Source organism: Cervus elaphus, chromosome 30 (genome assembly GCF_910594005.1).
Source record: "Cervus elaphus chromosome 30, mCerEla1.1, whole genome shotgun sequence".
In the NCBI taxonomy this organism is placed as follows: domain Eukaryota; kingdom Metazoa; phylum Chordata; class Mammalia; order Artiodactyla; family Cervidae; genus Cervus; species Cervus elaphus.
Window position 1 is genome coordinate 22,223,064 of NC_057844.1, and position 21,805 is coordinate 22,244,868.

Below are 21,805 nucleotides of genomic sequence, written 5' to 3' on the forward strand. Positions count from 1 at the left end.
ACGTTTCTGTTTATTCAAGTATATAAGACATTTTGGCTTATATATACTTGGGTGCATGCAATTGAGGACCACTTGCAAACAAATATTGCTGGTAAGGAGTTTTTTCCCTACCTGGGCTTATCTTTAGATTTCATGTAGTTAGATCCTTCAGTCAAAGAACCCAGTCCCTCAGCAGTGAGAGCACAGAGTCCTAACCACTGGACTGGCAGGGAATTTCCATGAATCTTTTTATGCTGACTTTGTTTACACTTCATTTTGTATCATCTTTTAGCTTTTCATTGAGTTTCCTTTGAAAAGTCCTGATAGGGCTCCAGGTTTTTTAGTTTTAACGGTTGTATGGTGCGTGTGCTCACTGAACTGATCCTAATTGTCATAGGTTGTTTCCCTGACAGTTCATTTCAAACAGTCTTGGGGTTCTGCTTACACGGTTTTATTTGCTCTCTTCACTTAAAGATGTTCCCCAAGAAGGAACAGTGGAGAGTCCGTCCACGCCTAGCCCCAGTTCACTAACCAAAGCATTTGTGACATCAAGGAGGTCCCACACGTGGTGGTTCAATTTTAGGATGATATTTAGGCAGCTCTATGGGTCTAAACAAAGTAATACTGCGTAATCGGTGTATCCCTTGTGTTGGCCCAAAAGTTTGTTCTGGTTTTTCTAGAAGATGTTATGGGAAAACTTGAACGCACGTTGTGGCCAACCCAATATAATGTGATCACAGAGAAAAAGGTCTAAGCTAGTTATGCAAGATACTTTGAGTTTTTCAGTTTTGCTCATGTTGATAGGAGATTGTTTATTGGGCTGGTTGGGGGGGGGGAAAGACATAGAACTGAACAAATACAGTGGTGTTTTTCATGGCATAGAAGATAGCAGTTGTCATAAAGATCATGGCAGTTTGTGATCCTGGGGCAGCAGCGTTTTGAGAATTGTTTTTGCTGCAGGATATCTCTCTAAATCATGCCATTGATTGAGTGGCATTTTCCAAAAATGACACTGTGGAATGTTAGTTTTGGATGGAGTTTTAATAAAATGTCAGCTGGCCAGTTTTACACAGATAAGTTTTCACATTTTGTTTTCAAATGAATCCGGTCGTATGCCTTGGCAGAGATGATCAGCCCCCTGGTCACCTTTGGTGATGACTCTGTGGGTGGAAAACCTGATTGTCAACCAGTATCATAAACCACCCCACATTCTGCAAGTTTATTTTGAACTTATTTCCTAAAACCATATTTTTATTTAGTCTATAGAGCTGGTAACTTGAATTTTTTAGTGCATGGCATGTATGTTTTAAGTAGAGAGATTTTTAAGAGGTTCATTAATACTGAACTGATATAGGCTTTGAAAAGATTCCTTTCAGGATGTTCTTTGTTTCTACCTGAATTTTTTAAGTGATCTGAAATACGTTAAAAGTTACAAAAATAGAATTAGTGTTTTGTTTCTTTTTTTTGGCTGCACGGGGTCTTCATTGCTGCATGTGGGCTTTCTCTAGCTGGGGTGAGTGGGGGCTTACCACGGTGGCTTCTCTGGTTGCAGAGCACAGGCTGTGGGGCACGTGGGCTTCAGGAGTTTGTGCTTCTGGGCTCCAGGGCACAGGAGCAGTAGTTGTGGTACACAGGCTTAGTTGCTCTGCGGCATGTGGGATCTTCCCGGACCAGGGATCAAACCCGTCTCCCCTTCGTTGCATGGTGGATTCTTAGCCACTGGACCACCAAGGAAGCTGCCAAATTAGTGATTCTTAAAAGGCAATTAAATACATTCCATCTGCTCTTTCTTTAGTGCCAAAATAGTGGTTCATCTTCACCCAGCTGCTTCTAACAAAGAACCTGGCCCGTTCCAGAGCAGTAAGAACTCCTACATCAAGCTCTCCTTCAAGGAACATGGCCAGATTGAGGTAAGTCTCCTTATGAATAAAACTGAACTAGAAAAAGGCATTTGTATGAATTTTGGTTGTTGTTTGTTTGTAGGATGGAAGGCAGTATTGCTCAACCTACCAGTTTTCACCATATCTTTCCAATAAAATTTTTATCATCTCTTAAACCTGATCAGTGAAAAATACGAAGTTTAGGTTCCAGTGGGAACAGGAAGCAGGTGGATGTGGGAACAGGAAAGATCGGAGGCTGGAAATGAGCTAAGTCGTGGCGCTAGGTGACTAGTGAAGTGTTCGGTGCTGTAATTTGTTTGGATGAAGGGACAGAGGATGATGCAGTGAAATGTGTAACTTCCTCTGTGCCTGAAAGTTCACCAGCCTTACACCAGGAAGTCTACCTTTATTAACTCTATACAAATCTAACAGTTGTAAGTTCTTATTCCACGGTATCATGGCTTATATGTTCTGGCTAATAAGTTGATATGTAAATATTCTTTAGACATTGAAAGGCCTGTGTTTATCTCCCCACCAAGATCATAAAGTATTTATATTCTTTTTCTTTATAGCATCTGACCCAGTGCTCTCGATCCACAGGCTCTGAGCAAATTGAGGTGACTAACTCAAGTCATTCTCACTGTAGCTGAAAGATACAGTTTTTTTGTTTTTGTTTTTTTACGAGCATAGGCATGTTTTGGCCCTAATATCTGGCTTCACATTTTAACTAGACAAATTATTCTCTGCTTCCTTCATGGATAATGGTTGTGTATTTTTCTTGGCACTGGGTCAATTTCAGTATGGATCGAAAACAATCCACACATGCAGGATTGTTTAAAGTCAGTCTATTTATTTCATTGTCACTCATCTCTTTGTTGAGAATAGTTCACTTTATGTAGAAGGTCAGTTCCTTCTTTTTTTTTTTTTTCTTTGTGTTTTCTGAAGTCGATCCAAGAAAAGAACTTCCTTTGATTTCCTTTGATGTCTCTGAGAATTCTAGGCTTGTCACAAATGACCGAACAGACCTCTCAACTAAACAAATGCTAAGTAATGATGTGTATGAGGATGCCACAGCCTGCCTGATTCAGTATTGTGTATTAACACATATATATGGAATCTTGGAAGGTGGTACTGATGAACCTATTTGCAGGGCAGTAGTGGAAATGCAGACTTGTGGACCCAGTGGGGGAAGGAGAGGGTGGGACAAATTGAGAGAGTAGCATTGAAACATATGCACTACCAGATGTAAAATTAGATAGGCCATGGAAATTTGCTGTGTGACGCAGGGAGCTGAGCTCGGGGCTCTGTGGCAACCTAGAGGGGTGGGATGGTTGGGAGGTGGGAGGGAGGTTTCAAGAGGGAGGGGACATATGTATACCTGTGGCTGATTCATGTTGATGTATGGCAGAATCCAGCACAGTGTTGTAAGGCAATTGTCCTTCAATTAAAAATAATTAAACAAATTTAAAAAACTAAAATAAAGTGTTTGTATGTGCGTAACAGTTTTACAGGCGTCTATCGGAGGAGATGACACAGCGAAGGTGGGAGAATATGCCCGTTTCCCAGTCGTTACAAACAAATCGAGGACCCCAGGTATTTTCTTAACTGTTTCCTAATCCAGTGTTTTCTTCTCTGTCTTTGCATCTTCATTAAAGGAAAAAGAGTCCTCTGATTGTAGAGCTTGCCAGAAGCAAAATAATGATATTTTAATTAGAACCTTATTTTCACAGAACCTGACTTAGTTCTCTATAGACAGTAGACACTTGGAAATAACACATGATTAACTACTTACCAATGTAATTTCAGGGTGGCAGAAGTTAGATTCCATCTTCCGGCATTCTGTTCTTCATAATTAGTGTGGCATCTGAGAGAACAGACAGTAGTACTACAGGGTGACATTTTCCAGGCCAGTCTCATTAACCACCAACTCTGGACAGACACTCAAATGTGTAAAAGTAGCTTGTATAATAACTATCAAGTACCAGAATTTTAACTCTTTAATTTTTTGCACATTTGAGACCCTATTAAGTATCTGATACATACATGATGACTTGCCAGAGAACAAAAATGAAGAGGAAATTTAATTTATACCTGAAATACAGAGTAAAATATGCCATCCATTGTTACGTTCAGTTTTTATTTATAATGAGTTGAAGGTCATTACGTGTAGCCATAAACCGACAAACGTTTTGAAAGGAAACTGAGTGTAATCGTATGCTGTTTTCCTTTGTGAGTCCTCTCTCGCCACTGAACACTCTATGTGGTGGGGTTACAAAAGCGTGTGTTCTTCCCATGTGGGACGTTTTATTCTCTACTTTTGTTTTTTAGCCAGGAAGAATAAGGGCTGTAGGAATCATAGGTATTGAAAGGAAGCTGGAAGAAAAAAGAAAAGAAACTGACAAAAACATTTCTGAGGTAATTCTTACCCAAGTTCCTGTCAGCTGTCTTGTTCAGCCATCTTGTTTATTCTTTCGGATACAGCTGTGACTGCCTCCATTCTGTGTACTGGAATATAGTTTGCCTGAAGCCACACAGTTTCCATTTAATGGGTCTCCTTCAGGTTGGCATAATTAAGCCCAAATGTGTTTTTAAAACGTTTTCCAGAAAGGAGTGAAAAAGAAATACAGCTTGATTTTGTGATGTTAGAAAACATCATGAATTATTGTGCATATATTTTAAAGTCTAGGTGGAATTGACTGGATGGTACTCCTAATGAATTCAAGGTCCCCTGTATAATTATTTTGAATGTTTGGTTAACTTAGTTCAGGGGCAAATGCTATTTGCAGCCCTTGAGCCTGACTGGACACCACCCGCTTCTGCCCTGAGGACCACTCGGACGAGGCACAGAGGTAGAAAGAGTGGTTCAGACCAGCTTATTACGTCTTCTAGGAGAGCAGCGTGCACTTTAGTGTTTCTGAAACCTCATCATATTTGAGGAAATTCAAGTAAAGGGGAGGAGAAGGGAATGGCAGCCCACTCCAGTACTCTTGCCTGGAAAATCCCATGGATGGAGGAGCCTGGTGGGCTGCAGTCCATGGAGTCGTGAAGAGTCAGACACGACTGAGCAACTTCACTTTCACTTTTCACTTTCACGCATTGAAGAAGGAAATGGCAACCCACTCCAGTGTTCTTGCCTGGAGAATCCCAGGGACGGGAGAGCCTGGTGGGCTGCCGTCTATGGGGTCGCACCGAGTCGGACACGACTGAAGCAACTTAGCAGCAGCAGCAGCAAGTAAACGGGAAGGAACTCTAGTTTAAAAAGTGAGCAGTTGCGTTAGATTTGGACAGTCAGTTAATACATCTAACACAGAGCATCAGTTTTCCCATGTTTATATGAAAATGGTCTTGCATTTTTATGAAATGATTTTATGAAGTAATTTAAAAAATTTTTACAATAGCTTGTAAGTAAAATTCTGTTGATGAGTGCTATTCATAGAATTTCAGAGATTTACCTCAATCAAATAAAGTCTAAACTGCAAATAGTTACCAGATACTTGTATCAGTCAAAGTTTCTTTTAAGGAGAAGTAGTATTTCAAAACCATAATCTGCCTGCTAGAAATTTGCATCTTTATTGAGTTGATCTTTATTTGTAGCCCTTTCCACTGGAAAAAGCTAGGATTTTTTTTAAGTAAAAGTGCCTGAAGAGGTCACACTGATGCTTCTTATTCAAATTCAGGACTACACTAGCGAAGAATTACTAAAACAGTTAAAAAGTATATATATATATACATATATATATATATTTGTATATGTTCTTCCCTTTCTTCCCAAATGATAAACATAGGTGTGCTGTATCTGTTAATACTCTGTCTGTGCATTCAGCCACCATGTACCCTCTTCCATGTCCCCTGTTATTCAGTCTCATTCATGCAAGTAACTGTGTGTGATACCCCCAGTCCCTACGTTCACTTCCCTCTGTTCATTTCTGTTGTCTGACGCTCATCCTCTCATAGATGTTTCAGAAAGTGCTCATGGGAAAAATATTCCCTGAATTCTGGCATCTCTGTGTTCCTTGTCCATGAAGGTCAGTTTTGCTGGATTTACAGTCCTTGGCTCACATTTTCTTTCCTGAGTGCCTTCAATGTGTGACTTTCACTTTTTTGTCTGACATGAAGTGTTGCCGCCAGAATAGTGAAAACCTGATATTCTCCGTTCTTTAAAGTCACTTGCTAATTTTTCTAGATGCTCAACAGATGTCTTTTTTTTTAAAAAAAAAAAATCAAGCTTTTGTCATTTTACTAGAATGTCTAAGTGTTAGTCATTCCGGATTGTCATTCTCAGGGACACAGTATGCTTTCAGTATTTGGTTTCAGACATGTTTTCTTTTCATTTCAGAGAAGTTTTTCTATAATTTTCAATAATTGCTTTGGTATTTTTTCCTTCTGAGACTCCTATTAGCTGTATGTTGCAGCTTTATTGCCAGTCTTCACTCTTTGTGACTTTCTTTCCCACCCTTTCTAGCTTTTTTATTTTAGAAAAATGTCCTCTTTTTCACCTGTTGCTTCTCTTAAGATATTATCTGTTGTGTTTATTCCTCTTGTGTTCATCTAGTAGTATGAACTTTTTTTCTTTAACTTTTCATTTTATTTATTTATTTTTGGCCACATCACATGGCCTGCCAGATGTGGGATCTTAGTTCTCTGACCAGGGATCAAACTTGGTCCCCTTGCATTGGAAGCACAGAGCTTTAACCCCTGGACCAACAGGGAAGTCCCTAGTATAGGCTTTATTTAAAAAATGATTTAAAAAAATTCATTCCTGATTTATGTCGTTCTTTCACAACTTCTATCATTTTCTTAACATCTATCAGCTCGCTTTGAAACCGAAGGTTAATTTTTGATCCGATCCGTGAACGTGTCTTTCTGACTTTCTTTCATTATCTGTAATATTATTCGCTCCTGATTTTCTTTTTTTCTTGTGATGACCTTGTGTGGGATTTGACCTTGATACTTTGCTCTTGCTAATTTTCACGTGAAATTGGTGTCCCTGAATTTTTAGAGGCAGGCCTAGCTCAGGGCGGCCTCTCCTCCTCCACAGAGCTCACCCTTGTGTTCTGTTCATGCAGGGTGCACAAGGGAGGCGCCTTGCCGTCCGTGGTTTCCTGGCCCCGTACCCACCCCTGTTTAGCTGCCTCTTTTCCCCTTCCTCTGTTATCCCTGCCTCACTCAGGTTTTGATTCCTGTCTCAGTAGTTTCTCCCGTGTGGGCTCCTGTCCTGGCCGGGAAGCCTGGGGGTGTGGGGGGTCCCTTTCCAGAGTTTACAGGCTGCTTCAGCCCTGCCCGAGGACCCCTTGCCCCCACCCACTGCCGAATGGGCAGAGCTCTCCCCATTTCAGCCCCTGACCTCAGGTTGCCCGTCCGCTCTCGAGAGATGCCTGCTGGCTGGTTCAGGGTCTCCTCTCCTCAGGTCCGTCAGCTGCTCTGTTGCTTCCCTTTTCTCTCTCTGCCTCACTGTTAAGATCAGGCAGCTCTTGGGGCTCTCGGTGGCTTGTCCCCACTAGCTTGCATCTTGGGGTTCTTGTGGAGATCTCCACTCAGCTTCTTCGCATATGCTGCCAGTGGGTCTTAGAGGTTTTGAGATCTCGTTGTCCCATTTTCATGGTGGGATTTGGAGAGATTCAAAAACGATGCTGCCACAGCCCCCATCTTCCCAGAATCCTCTAGTCCCATAAAATTCCAACATTTTCTCGTGAGAGGGCTTCTTACTGTCCAGAGAGGGAATCATCTCAGGGCTGGTGACGAGACTTGGAACCAGGGTTATGAGAACTCGGGTTTCCTGACTTGCAGACAAGTGTGGTCTGCTACGTCATGAGCACTCTCTACCACCCGGAAGGTGCTATCATTGTCCTCTTGTGGTGGCTTTTGTAGTCATCCTTCTGTGTGACACTTGGAGGTGGCATGGAGCAATGAACCAATTCTGCATTATCAATATTCCTGATACTATAGCTGCCATACTAACTTGGTGTTCAGAATAGCGTCTTTCTTAACTTACAAACTATTATTCCACTTCAGTGTGGTTTTCATGGAGTTGCATAGTCAGAGGAGTCTACACAAGCATTGGGCTCTTGTGCAGGTTACTGATTTCTTCCCCAGATGGTCCTTGCTCTGCTTCCCAGGTGGCGAAGTGGTAAAGAACCCGCCTGCCAACGCAGGAGACACAAGGGGATGTGGGTTTGATCCCTGAATTGGGAAGATCCCCTGGAGTAGGAAGTGGCAAACCACTCTAGTATTCTTGCCTGGAAAATTCCATGGACAAAGGAGCTGGTGGGCTACAGTCCATGGGGTCACAAAAAGTCAGACACGACTGAGCGAATAACATGTTCAACGCTAATACCCAATTTTAGAATAATAATAGAAATAGAAGTGAGGACGCTTTTAATTATGCTTTTTAATTACCTAGAATTTTTTATAGGTACTTCTTCCAAAGTACTAAAATATTTGTATTTATTTTTTATGGACACATTAAGGGTTAATTTGTGTATTCTATGTAGAATTACCATTATTTTCAGCAGACTTTTTCTATGAAAATATAATACAGTAAATAAGATGACTTACCATATAAAAATTTAGAAATGTTGTCTTTTCACTTAGGTGAAAGAAATCTAGTAACTGTATATGCAAAGTAAAAGTCTAAGTGTGTAAAGTGTCTGCATTTTAATTTTATTTGAAAATGAGGTTGGTATGTGATTTGCCCTCCATTTAAACATTCGAATAGCCTTAGTTTCAGGGCCGTTGCCCAAAGTTTCCCACAAAAGGTTTCCTGCATCTGCTGGCCGCTGCTGATAAGAATCCAGTGTTTAAGCCTTTTGTTTATCTGAGGAAATTCCTGTTAGGTGTGTGCACATTCGTTCCCCTTTGTTTTCGGTAGCAGCCCAGTGAGTTGACCATAAGAATTGTACACAGCACTCTATTCTTTTAGCAAAATCTTTCTGCAGATGGGGAATATGTTCCGTCTTGTCATTAAAATGGGCACCAGCCAGGCTGAACCCGTGGACCACTGTTCAGTGGATTGAAAGAGCTTTCAATTAATGATAAGCTGCTTAATTGGTTTTAAAAAGTAACATCTGTGCACATCAGTTAGATGCTATTCTGCACTGGAAGTATGTGAGTGTGTGCTCAGTCATGTCCAACTCTTTTGTGACCTCATGGACTGTAGCCCGCCAGACTCCTCTGTCCATGGGATTCTCCAGGCAAGAATACTGGAGTGGGTTGCCCTGCCTTCCTCCAGGGGATCTTCCTGACCCAGGGATCGAACCTGCATCTCCTGCATTGGCAGGCAAATTCTTTATCACTGAGCCACAAATACTTGAATTATAAATATATCTGATTAAGTTCGAACATCCCCCCTTCAAAGGGGATGTTCATTGTAGTAAATCAAACAGGTGACGGGGTTTATTTATATATGTTTTGGTGGTATTTAAATGTTCTTTTGTGATATCCAGTTTAGCCAAGGTTACAAGTATAATCTGTGTAATATTCAAGGCTGAGGTTTATGGTTTTGGTTAATCACACCTGCTATTAAGGCCCGAATTGTTGGATCCAGAGAAGTATTCCTGCAGCTGCATGTTGCCATTTTTGGCCAGGAAAACTGTACAACACCTGTGATTCTTGACCTCTTATCTGGGAAAAACTGTGACAAATTTTCTTACTTGTGTCAAAGAAATAATATTTTCTAAACTATTATGTCACCTTTTGCTTGTTTAACCAGTGACTGTTTTCTTTCTGAAAAGTTGTTTTCTGCAGTTGGTTTTGGAAATTTGACAGCTTCTAAGCTAAACTGAATTCTTTAGGATAAGGTAGATTTATGACTATATAACTATTCATGTAAATAAATTGATATTTGTCAGAAAATTTCATAAATTTCTATCATAGGGAAGAAAATAGAGTGCTTCATTGCTTTAAAACATCTCAGTTCTTTAGACAGATTCCAACAAAATCTCATTTCTCATTTCAGGCCTTCGAAGACCTCAGCAAGCTAATGGTCAAGGTATATGTCATTTACATCTATTAAATTCATACCAATTATAAAACACTTTTGAAAATATATTTTGTTAGCAGACATTTAGGGACATTATTTCTTTTTGCTCTTTTTCTGTTCTCTTGACAGGCTAAGGAAATGGTGGAATTATCGAAGTCCATTGCTAATAAGATCAAAGACAAGCAAGGTGACATCACAGAAGATGAGGTGAACAGGTTGCTTCTTTAAGGCATTGGAAACTAGATTACAGAGATAACACAAGGACATTTTGGTGGTTTACCAGCATGCTGTTTCTTAAAGTATTCGATTTCTTTTAGGACTTGAGGATATATGACAATGTGGAAGAAAAAGTCAGCCATAAAAACTTTGTTAGCTCTAGCAGAATTAAAGGATATTTCAGTACTTTTCCTGGAGTGTAGAAAATAAGAGATATTGAAATGTGGAAGAAGTGGTTGTTCTTGACATACCCTTAAGTTTGATATGTTTCATTAAATTTGTCTACAATCTAGTCACAGCTGTTTCCTAGGTTTTTGGTTTTATCACTTGGTTGACATTAAACAGAGGATGGTTGTTATCTTAGTCTCATCTGCCACCAAGCCTGTGGGGTAAATACAGCCTGAGATACTAAGGCAGGAGAAGAGTAATAATCCGATTTATGCCAGGAAATACTAGGAATCCACTCATATATTTCACAGCATAGAAACACAGCAGAAGAGATGGGTAGATATAGAAATAATCGAGTGGAACTGAATGTCTGATGGATTTCAGATGCTGGCTAGAGAGACTAAATCTGCATAGTCTTTGTGTGTATCTTTTCCTCTCATTATAGACCATCAGGTTTAAGTCCTATCTGCTGAGCATGGGGATAGCTAACCCGGTTACCAGGGAAACCTACGGCTCCGGCACACAGTACCACATGCAGCTGGCCAGACAGCTGGCTGGAATACTGCAGGCACCTTTGGAGGTAAAAACAAAATCTTAATGGTCTCTTTAAATTGTGTTAAATTATTTTTGTGTCATCAGAGGTCTTAAGAGCTTAACTCCTTTCATGATGTGGCTACTATTCAACCAACATGTTTTTCCTTGCGGTAATAAATTAAACTAGTTCAGTGATTCTTTGTCAATAACTTTCTAAATTGTTTTTAATTTCCATTTCAGATATCTAAATCTGTTTGATACAAAAAGTCTTATCTCTTATTTTCAAAAGGAAATATATAATCTGTATATATTTTGGACACATTTTTTTCATATACTGTGTACTATTAATAACTTCATAATAAAGTTTCATATTCTAGTTTAACATTATTCAGGGAATCAAAACTTTATTAAAGCACCTATATTAAGAAATATTTCAAACATATGACAAAGTAGGATAGCATAATGAATCCCTATGTCCCCATCATCCAGCTCCACTCAAAATTATTTTAAAGTGAATCCCAGACATCATATCCCGTTACCTGTAAACATTTAACTATGTAATTATAGTGATAAAGATGCCTTTAAATGTGATTATAATCCCATTTCACACCTAAAAATTTAAAAATAATTTTTTAGCATTATCAGATACCTAGTTAGTATTCACATTTTCTGTTGCAGTTGATTTGTTCAAGCCAAGATACATTACAAATGTTTGATTTCTCTCAAGGTTTTTTTTTTTTTAATTCTATGGGTTTTTCCTTCCCCTATCTCTTTTTTCCCATCATACAATTTATTTACTGAAGAAGCTAGTAGTTTATCTTATAGAGTGTTTCAGAGTTGGATTTTGCTAACTGTAAGTTACCATGCTTCACTGTCTTATGTGTTCCCTGTAAATTGGTAGTTATATCTAGAAGTTCTTTTTTTTTTGTCCTAGTAAGAATATTTTATAGAGGGTTTTGTGCATTTCTATCAGGAGGTATGTTATATCTGATTATCTTTTTTGTGTGATATTAACAGCTACTGAAAGTCATTATCTGTACCTATTACTTCATTAGGAGTTGCAAAATGGTGATATTCTTATTTAATTCCATCATTTATTTAGTTATTAGCTGGAATAACTTAAAACATTTAAATACACTTTTTGAAACATAGTGTCCAACCCCTCTTTTTATTTAAGTAATGTTAAAACAGTAATTATGGCATTAAAGTCCAAATAGGGAACTTAAAGTGCCTCCTGGTATCTGAACAGGTTCCTGGTGTGTAAATATAGTTTTAAAAAGCTTCTTAAGAAATTTTATAATTTCTGATTTCGCTCTGATTATGATTTCTATTAGGAAGTGCAAACTAGTGCTGATTATATATAATGTTTCTTTTTATTTCATATTTTAACAGGAACGAGGAGGAATAATGTCACTTACAGAGGTGTACTGTTTAGTAAACCGAGCTCGAGGAATGGAAGTAAGAATATTTAGATATGCTTTTAGCTAAATATAGACTTTCTTGATAGAATACAAATTCTCCTACAATGAATACAATCTGAGGAAGGGCTGTGAATATCAAAAGTATTGACATTTTGAGAAGCAGTGTGGTGCAGTGAAAAGAACACTGCCCTGGGATCTAGAGGGTAGATTCTGTTCCTGGTTTTGCTCAGTGACTTTGAGTAGCTTCCTTAACCTCTCTGGAACTCAGGTTTTTTACCTTTAAGATAGGGTTTAGGTTGAGTGACACCTTAAAGTTCTAATAGCCTGTGTTTGTATGATGATGAACAAGACTATGCCTGGTGCCCTTATTCTGTGATTGTTAACTGTTTTGAATGAACCTGGCTGGACTCAGATTGCCTGGAGATAACACAGTGGGAAAGCTGCCCTGTTCCTTTGGCTTAGAATCAGCCCCAGCTACAGCTCAGCTCTCGCTGTCCTTTCCACCCACATGTCCGTAGCCCCCAAGGGCCTGTCTGTGCACTCTCTCTGCCCTCCACGCAGAGAGCTCACACATGTGTCTCCGGTGCTCACCCAGGTTCCCCAAGTCCACGCTCTGCTCTGTGTTTTTTTTTTTTTTTTTTAATTTTTTTGACTGTGCCACACAGCGCGGGATCTTACTCCCCAACCAGGAATTGAACCCACACCCCCCTGCATTGGAAGTGTGGAGTCTTAACCACTGGACCACCAGGGAAGTCTCTCTGCTCTATGTTTTTATTTGAGCAGTCATTGTAATCATCCCCAGTGGGTACTTGCTATCCACCGGGCGCTCTGCACGTGTTACCTGTTTATCCACCCCATCACCCGGTGTGGTAGCTACTTTTACTCTCCCCATTTGGGGGACAAGTAGGGGATGAGGACACTGAGGCTCAGAAAGATTCAGTAGCTTGACCACGGCTCTACCTGGAGACAGTGTTTTGACAGAGATTGGGACCCAGGCTGGACTGGCTCCGGAGCTATTCTGTGTGACTCACAGCTGCTGGTCATCACTGTACTGAGCTGATTCTTCAAGGCCACGTGATCCAGAAGGGTAGCCACTAGGTAGCTATAGGTGACAATCATGAACTTGAAATGCAGGTAGTCCAAATTGAAGTGTGCTGTAAGTGTAAATTACACCCTGGATTTAGAAGACTTTGTATAGAATAAAGAAGTGTTAACTATCTCATTAATGATATCTATATCAATTACATGGCGAATTTTTGGCTCTATTGGGTTGAATAAAATATATGCATTAAAATTAATTTCAAAAATAAAAAAATAAATAAAATTAATTTCACCTGTATATTTTTTAATGTGGCTACTAGAAGGTTTTAAGCTACATATATGATTTGTATTATATTTCTTTGGATACCACTGCTCTAATGAATAGAAGTCTTTGCTTCTTTGTTAATCCTTTTTGCCTAGTAAGTAAATAAGCCACCTAAAATCCTTGATGCATGATCATTTTACATTTATCTCTTCTGTTTGAGTGGTCATCATAATTACATAGCATCACTCTATTAAATTTGCAGTGTAAATGGTAAACTTGGATTTTCTTCCCCCTCTCTAGTTGCTTTCACCAGAAGATTTAGTGAATGCGTGCAAGATGTTGGAAGCGCTGAAGTTACCTCTCAGGTAAAAGAACCTTGCGGGAAGTTTGCCATCTGTTGTCACAATTCCACCCTGAGTAGACAGAACAGCCCTTTGGGTGTTCTGTCTACTTAGGCTCACCTGCGTGGTGAGCCAGCATATGCATCACCCTTCTGGAAGTTTCTCTCACATGTGGGCAGGAATCATCTGGCACCGTGGGCAGCTGACATCCCAGCTTCCATCCTTCTCAGGGCTGTGCAGGGCCTCAGGGGCAGGTGGTCAGACCCTTGCCAATGTGGGCCCCTCCCATGAGGTCACAGTGACCAGTCTTTCCATCCTTACACATTTTTTTTTGTCTTAGTTTCTGGAGACCTGGAGGTACAAACATTCAGCTGTGAATTGTATTTTCCTTATCCTCAGGTTTTAAAAAAAGTAGCCAGGTGTATTTTACTTAGCATGTGGATTACAGTTCAGAATTTCATTAACTGTTTATTCATGAGCTTTTTTGGTTATACCTTAGTTACCCATGGTCGTTATATTTGAAATGTTGTTTTGTGTTAATATTGCCCTCAGACCTGGGCATAAATGAAAGTAAAAAAATATTTTCGCCTCCCCGAGGGTCGAAGATCCCAGATGTTCAAGGCTTTGTTCTCCCTTCTGCGACTTTTAGACTCCGCGTGTTTGACAGCGGCGTCATGGTCATTGAACTTCAGTCCCACAAGGAGGAGGAAATGGTGGCCTCAGCCTTGGAGACGGTACGGGGACCTGGTTTCCTCCCTCCCCCCATTAGCGCTTGCCCCCCGAAGACCCCAGTGCTTAGCAACTTGAGAAACAGGATTTCCTTTTGAATTTAACTTTGCTAAAAAGTAATGTTCACAGACCCAATTGAAAACGGTTGATTATTAACAATGAGTGACTATTCATCACATTTATACTTTGAAAGCTCTTTGAAACTTGCCAACACTCATAACATCTTGTAAGTAAGGGGAGCTAGAATGAGGGAGGTGCTTACTCCCTTTCTGTTTGAAACTCAGCCTTGAGGGTAAGTTTTTAACTTTGTCAGAGTGTTACCCATGATTGAACTTTTTCTTTTAATCATACCCTAGTAAGCTGCACTGTAAACATTGCAAATTGTTTTGTAAAATAATTGCTTCAAAAAATACGGAAAGCAAATGTAGTTTAGGTGGATTTTGCTGGCCAAACTGATTATCTGTTAGAACCTTGAAATATTACTGCCTCTGAGTTTCTGTGGTGAGCCTGTATAATTAGAATAATTCACATTTATTATACCTCTTATTTTAAACTTGATGAACTTTTCAAGGCTATACATATTCCAATCACATTACTTAAAACCAATCCTATGTGTAAGGGTCCTTCACTGGAGCATGTACTATGGACTCAGAATTTGTTGTATGTTCCTTTTCAGACTATGAAGTACATTGCCTTTATTGGGCTTCCCAGGTGGCACAAGTGGTAAAGAACCATCCTGCCAATGCAGGATACTTAAGAGATGCGAGCTCAATCCCTGGGTTGGGAAGATCCCCTGGAGGAGGGCATGGCAACCCACTCCAGCATCCTTGCCTGGAAAACTCCATGGACAGAGGAGCCTGTCGGGCTACAGTCCATGGGGTCACAGAGTTGGACACCACTTAAGTGACTTCGCACACACACACACATTGCCTTATTACACAATGTTTTAGTCTACAGTGTTTGTTTTGGGTCCTTCCACTTTTGTAGACTTAAGCTTTAGTGAAGATTTAGTTTTAGAGTGATTTTAGTAGAAAATTCAGTCATTATTTCCTGAGTATATTTGTAGATATTCTCCTCAGGTTAGTACCGAGATGGCCTAAATGATCACATCTTTTTTCCTGCTCTGCGTTTCTGTTAGGTCTCAGAGAAGGGATCGTTAACATCAGAAGAGTTTGCTAAGCTCGTGGGAATGTCTGTCCTCCTGGCTAAAGAGAGGTAAGTGAGGTCTCTGCTGCTCACTTAGAGCTATCATTTGTGTTTCTGAATGGATGGATGGATGATGGTGGTCTTTTTCCCCCTGACTCCTAGGTTGCTTCTTGCCGAGAAGATGGGCCATCTTTGCCGAGATGATTCAGTGGAAGGCTTGCGGTTTTACCCAAATTTATTTATGACACAGAGCTAAGAGTTCTGTATCTGAAATAACTTGTTATCCATATACTTGCATCATGGAGAGGTTGAATGCCATTGAGCTAAGGGTAAACCCTGATAAACAGAATTTACTGGAACTTTGCAGTATCATACAAGACCCTTTTGATTTCTCCCTAAATATTATGATCCAGGAAGTTTCTCTAGGATACATATAGGAAAATACAGAAAGCTGAATGCCAATATGAATTCAAAATCATGCTACTGTTGTATAGAAACCCTCAGTGTTTAACTGGAAATTTGATGGATTTTAACTCGATCTTCAAATTTGACCATTTTTTAAAGAAAAGAATTTAGTTCATAGGGGAAGAAAGAGAAGTTGCATGTTTGGACAGGTTAGATCATTATTTTGGTGTGACTGAAATTTGCTGAATTGTTGTAAAAGAAGTTTTTCTTTGCATTTAGTGTGCACTTTGGGGGGTTTTCATGAAGAAGTTTAGACCTACAGTGTAGTTTAAGAACCTGACAACATCCAACTGCAGGATGTCACGTGAGGCTCTTCCTAAGGGCTTTTTAGAAGCAGCCATAGGCATGTCTTCAGCAGACCAAATAAAGCAGCTTAAAAAAAGAGAGAATTTTGCTTGACTTCCATATATATAATCTGACTAGTTTCTTTTTTTTTTTTAAGTGATGATTTCATGGCTGGCATTTAAAGAATGCAACTATGTCATTCTGTTTTAAAAACTGCTGTGGATTTTGCTAGTGAATTAAAGAGCTGTATGGACATGCCCAGAGATACGGTTACAAATTTGGGAAGTAGACGATTCAGGATTTCCCTCAGATTGTTGTGTGGGTGGAGGGGCCTGGAAGAACCTTTAACTAGCTTTACATGAACCTTGGTGCTCTTTTACCTCAAAGCCAAGGATGGACAAATAGAAAGTGGAAATGTTAATATGTCTCCTTTTCCTTCCCTTAAGGAGTTTCACTGCTGAACTTTTAAAAACTCTATCCTCCTCTAGCAATATTTTTTTCCTTTACACCACACATTATAAGTTGTGTGGAGAAACTCTCTCACTAGAAAGTATTACTGAGATGACGAAAACGGGCTAATACTGAGTCCAGATCGCTTGAGTTTTCTAGTGGACCGCCTGACTTCATTACTGCAACACGGCGTATGGTCCGTTGGCATTACCTCAAACTCAGGGACCCCACAGGGAGAGAAGGAGAGCCCCTTTCAAGGCTGAGTTGGCAGTGGAAGGTCACTGATGGGTTTTGGCCAGGCCTCTAAAAGGGGTGGTATCTGTTCTGAGAGAACCTTTGAGAGCAGGAGGCGGGAATGCTCAGGCTGAGACTCTGGGCTCCGTGAGACATCCTTACTAAGAAGTGGAGGACCCTGCCAGGCTGCTGCAGATGCCCTGTGGGCAAGGTCCGGGGACCCTCAGCTGCAGACCCAGGGCAACCCTCCATGTGCAGCCAGAGTCGATCCCCGACCCCCGCCTGATCCCTGTTGCTGCTTCACATCCTCCAGTGTCACGGGAACGTCGTGGCTGAGGCATCCTGTCTTAGTTCCAAACCCTGTCGCTGATTCCACGTGGTGATGACACGCCCCTTAACATCCCCTCTCGTTTGTTTGGGGGGAAATTCAGTGTCTGGCTGCCCAAGTCTTTGGAGCCATTATGTATGGTTGTTTACATGTCACTCCTGTCTGGGAAGCACTCTGTCTCTCTCTCACACACACATACACACACACACTCATTTCACTCCATATCGCATCTGGCCAAGGTTTTTAAAAATTACACAGATAAATAATCTGTTTCACGAGTTGGAATGAGTTGCAACTAAGATTGTTAGAGCTACTGGGTCTTCTAGCTCTAATGGTGTCGATTCATTACAGCAGACTCCCATGAGTCAGCATATTTATTTATACTACACATTAACAAAAATGGAGCAGTCTGAATTATATAAAGTGAACTAAAGTGACATGAATCTAGTTTTGCAAATGTCACATTAATTTAAAAACAGGTATGATTGATTTTATTGTTTTAAAGTGGGCATTCTTCACTGTTTCCAGACCTCTATATGTATATTTTTTGTTCTTTTTGTTTTGTTTTTGCTAAATAAGGTGTCATTTTCGTTCCTTTGTTGGTAGAGGTTATGTTTAAATACAACCAGTCAGGCCCTAAGTGCAAAAAAGTTCTGTCTTCTTGGTGCTTATCACTGTTATATTATTATTTTTGCTTTCTAACTTTGCTCTTTGGAGCACAAATCTGTAGCTTTATGATAATGGAATATTTCTAGTCACATACTGTCCAATTTTTTACATTGTACAAGTGAAGAATGTTTTCAGGGTTAAATGATTGGTATTAATGTATATAGAGTAAAATTATTGCAAAATTTAAAAATGATTTTTCTTAACTTGGTGTTCTTTTTAAATACTCTTTGAAAAATGTATGAAAATGATAAAGGTTTAGTCAGAGTAAGCCAGTATGTTAAGATTTTTTCTTTTAGATTTTATAATCGAGTTGATTATAAATATTTTTGACCTCAAGGTCTTACTATTTTAGTTGTCTTAAAAAAAAATGGGAAATGACTCATGAACTGTTCTTTTTTATTTTTTTAAATTCTTGATGTGAATTCCACTGTTGATTGACCATGTGTATTTATGTGAAGGTACTATCTCTTGTTCCCTGTTACCAGACTAAGCCAACCAGACATGGATTTATCATGTCATTATTCTCATGCTCAGATACTTAGAATGGTTCTTCCTTGCCCAACAACCTCCAAGTTTCCATCTGATACAGTAGAGTCACAACTTTTAAGATGGGTAGGTTTTAAGGACTGTGCTTAAGGATGGAATCAAGCATGCTCAAAATGATCCGTGAAAATCTCTGAAATTGCCAATAAAGTTCTCTATATAATCTTACAAGTAGACTGGCTGTAAAGTGATACATGGCTATGAATATTTTATGACTATAGCAAGTAAAATATATAATAAAAGACTACACATCAACAGTAGACTTTTGTAGTACCAATAATTAAAGTACTTAAATGTGTCTTTTTCCCCCCCTTTTTTTTCTCTATGCTGATAGGTATGGTTGAATTTATGTAAATGTATTGTGGATCCTACTCCTTATGATAGATCTTAAGTGTCAGCTCCACGGGGGCAGAGATTTTTATCTGCTTTGTTCATGGATGTGCCCTCAGAGCCTAGAGTGAGGCCTGGCATACAGTAAGCATCCAATAAAATGACTACCAAATGAGTGACCTCCAATATGTGTGCTTGTTAATAAAGGAGCTTCACTTCACCCTACTTTCATCTCTCATTGAATTCAATAAAAAGAAACATTTTTGAATACCTGTTGACTTTGTGTGAGGAACTGGGCCACTGGGGGATACAGAAGTGAATAAGATGCAGCCCCTGCTTTTAAGAGAGTGACCTCACTGGGAAATAGACATGTGAGCAGCCTTAACCGAAGATAAGAATGAAGTCTGTGCCAGGGCAGGGGCATGGGTGCCATGCTTGGAGGATAGAGGAGGGAGGCTTCTGTTCTGATGGAGGACGGTCTGAGAAGGTCTGGTGGGAGAGGAGGAGCTGATCCACTAGGCTGAAGAGAAACAAGAGATGGTCTGGGGAAGGCATTGGGTCAGGGAACAAGAGGAGGTCTGGCCCTTCCTCTTCCTGGGCCACACTGTCCTTGTTCAGACGTCCCTTTGTTATTTCCTCCCATTCACCCTATAATCAAAACCATACTTTGCTCGTTCCCACCTGCTCTAGAAAAATCTGTTTCCAGGACACAACTCTACTATTCCGAAACCCAGTTAACCATATATTGGGTTGGTCAAAAAGTTCATTTGGGTTTTTCCATAAGCTCTTATGAACTTTTTGGCCAACCCAACATTACTGTCTTTTATCTTGTTCTCTGTTATCTCGATGCCGTAAGAAAACAGAGAAATTAGATTTCTTTAAGTTATAAGGAATATCACATAACACCTCTTTGGAATTCCCAGTGACCTACATCAGTGATTGTACATGGTAGATTCCTAGTTAAGTATTCACTCACAAAAGCTGAGTGGCTTTTGAATGATAGTGTGTCTTGAGTTGAGTCTGAAACCTTAGTCTGTGTCCTTTACCCTCTTTCCAAGAGGCTTCTTATCCACACTTGTCCGGGCTCGGTCTGTCCGAGATACGCTGGTTTATTCAAATTCCATGACATGGGCCAGTTCCATGATGTGGGAAGCATTCCAGAAAAGTTAGATTAGCACACACGCAAGGTCTTATTTTCACAATGTGACAATTGGGTCAATCATTTTCTTTCTTGTGCTCTAATAATCACGAGTCAGTTAAAGCTTGTCTCTCAGAGTGTTATCTAGGGGGAAAAAAATCTCCCTATTTATATAAAGGGTGTTATTGAGATAGTGAACACATTTTACACAATTTGCAAAAGATTCCTTGACCAGTCACTTATTCAAGATATCTTTGTCAGCCAGCTTGTTTTAGTTTAATACAGCTAAGACCATACCATGGTTCTTTTGAAAGCTTTTTTCCTTTAAATTTCTGGTGCCTTCTTTTTAGAAAGGATTAAACTGTCTTAACTGTCTAGAAAACAGTTTGGCAAGAATTCAAATTAAAGCAAAAATGACCAAACATCTCAATAATGCTCTTATTTAAGAATTGACCAAGCACATTGATCCCAGGCCCTTGCACTTCGATTGAGGCAGAGTGGGTTTCTAGGAAGAGTGTGTCTGAGAGATCAACAGTGAGCAAGTTGCTTTCCATACATTTCACTCAATCAGCACAAAACTTCAGTATAACTATATTAGATGTCTTTTACAGTGGAGGAAAGGAGGTGTTAAGTATTTGCCCAAGGTTATGGAGGCAAGGCTGGACTTTATTTCTGCTGCATCTAACTCCCACTCTTAAAATGAGCTCTTGCTTTCAAAACCAAAAATGGCAGGGCTTGTGGCGTGTATTTAAAAGGAGTTCTCACTTGGTTGATGAATAGATAGATGTTGGACTAGATAATTCTGACTGTGAAATTGGATGGTGACCTTTGCCAACTAAAAATTGTCACTTGCCACCTGCCTCTGCAAGGATTTGGTCACCTGTCCCTGCAATCACTGACCCTAACACACCCTTGAAAGGAGTTTAGGGTGGAGATCAGGAATGACACTGTGCCCTGGAAGGCTACCCTGGTATGCAGCGGTAAAGAATCAGCTTTGCCAATGCAGGAAGCTAGATGCAGGAGATGGGGGTTTGATCCCTTGGTGGGGAAGATCCCCTGGAGGAGGGCATGGCAACCAACTCCAGTATTCTGGCCTGGAGAATCCCATGGACACAGGAGCCTGATGGGCTACAGTCCATGGGGTCACAAACTGTCAGACACAACTGAGCATGCACGCACGCATGTGCGTTGGGAAACAATGGCAGAACAGGCCTTCAGATAGGTATTTTTCGGAAGATTTTATGAGCTCAGTTTCTTGCCTCTTATATCTAGAATAGCACTAAAATTATTAACAGAGACTTCTGTGCCTGGTGACTAGCACAAACCAGGTATGTATACAGACCTCTCACCCTACCTCTTCGGAGCATTTCCTCAGAGCTATCTGAGAGGTGAATCCTGGGCTTTAGTCCTCATTTTGCTCCAAATAAAAACAACTCACAACTCTCACATTGCATATTTTTTTCATTCCACACATTAAAGCCTTTTTTGAATCTTTGGCTGAACTGAATCAGTACAATGCTTTGCAAATTTGGTAACTCTGATAACCTCTGATAGCTCTGACAACCGAATAATTGGGCTACCTTTTAAAAGGTTAAGTATAGATTCAAGGACCTGCAAATGGTACATTTCTGAGTTAAAAATAGAGATAAAATTTACAAACAGTGA

The 21,805-nt window shown here is 40.0% G+C and overlaps 1 protein-coding gene across 2 annotated transcripts in view; it reads left to right on the forward strand.

Moving 5' to 3' along the window:
* The window catches only part of VPS36 (vacuolar protein sorting 36 homolog), a 29,607-nt gene extending 10,430 nt beyond the window's left edge, over window positions 1–19,177 (forward strand). For both annotated transcript variants that reach the window (XM_043892033.1, XM_043892034.1), the window contains exons 4-14: window positions 1,775–1,889; window positions 3,363–3,452; window positions 4,188–4,274; window positions 9,814–9,846; window positions 9,967–10,044; window positions 10,667–10,801; window positions 12,148–12,213; window positions 13,783–13,847; window positions 14,473–14,557; window positions 15,691–15,767; window positions 15,861–19,177. In XM_043892033.1, coding sequence (XP_043747968.1) covers window positions 1,775–1,889; window positions 3,363–3,452; window positions 4,188–4,274; window positions 9,814–9,846; window positions 9,967–10,044; window positions 10,667–10,801; window positions 12,148–12,213; window positions 13,783–13,847; window positions 14,473–14,557; window positions 15,691–15,767; window positions 15,861–15,954 — 925 coding nt within the window. In that variant the 3' untranslated portion in view covers window positions 15,955–19,177. The remainder of the gene's footprint in view (window positions 1–1,774; window positions 1,890–3,362; window positions 3,453–4,187; window positions 4,275–9,813; window positions 9,847–9,966; window positions 10,045–10,666; window positions 10,802–12,147; window positions 12,214–13,782; window positions 13,848–14,472; window positions 14,558–15,690; window positions 15,768–15,860) is intronic.
* Window positions 19,178–21,805: the final 2,628 nt, after the last annotated feature.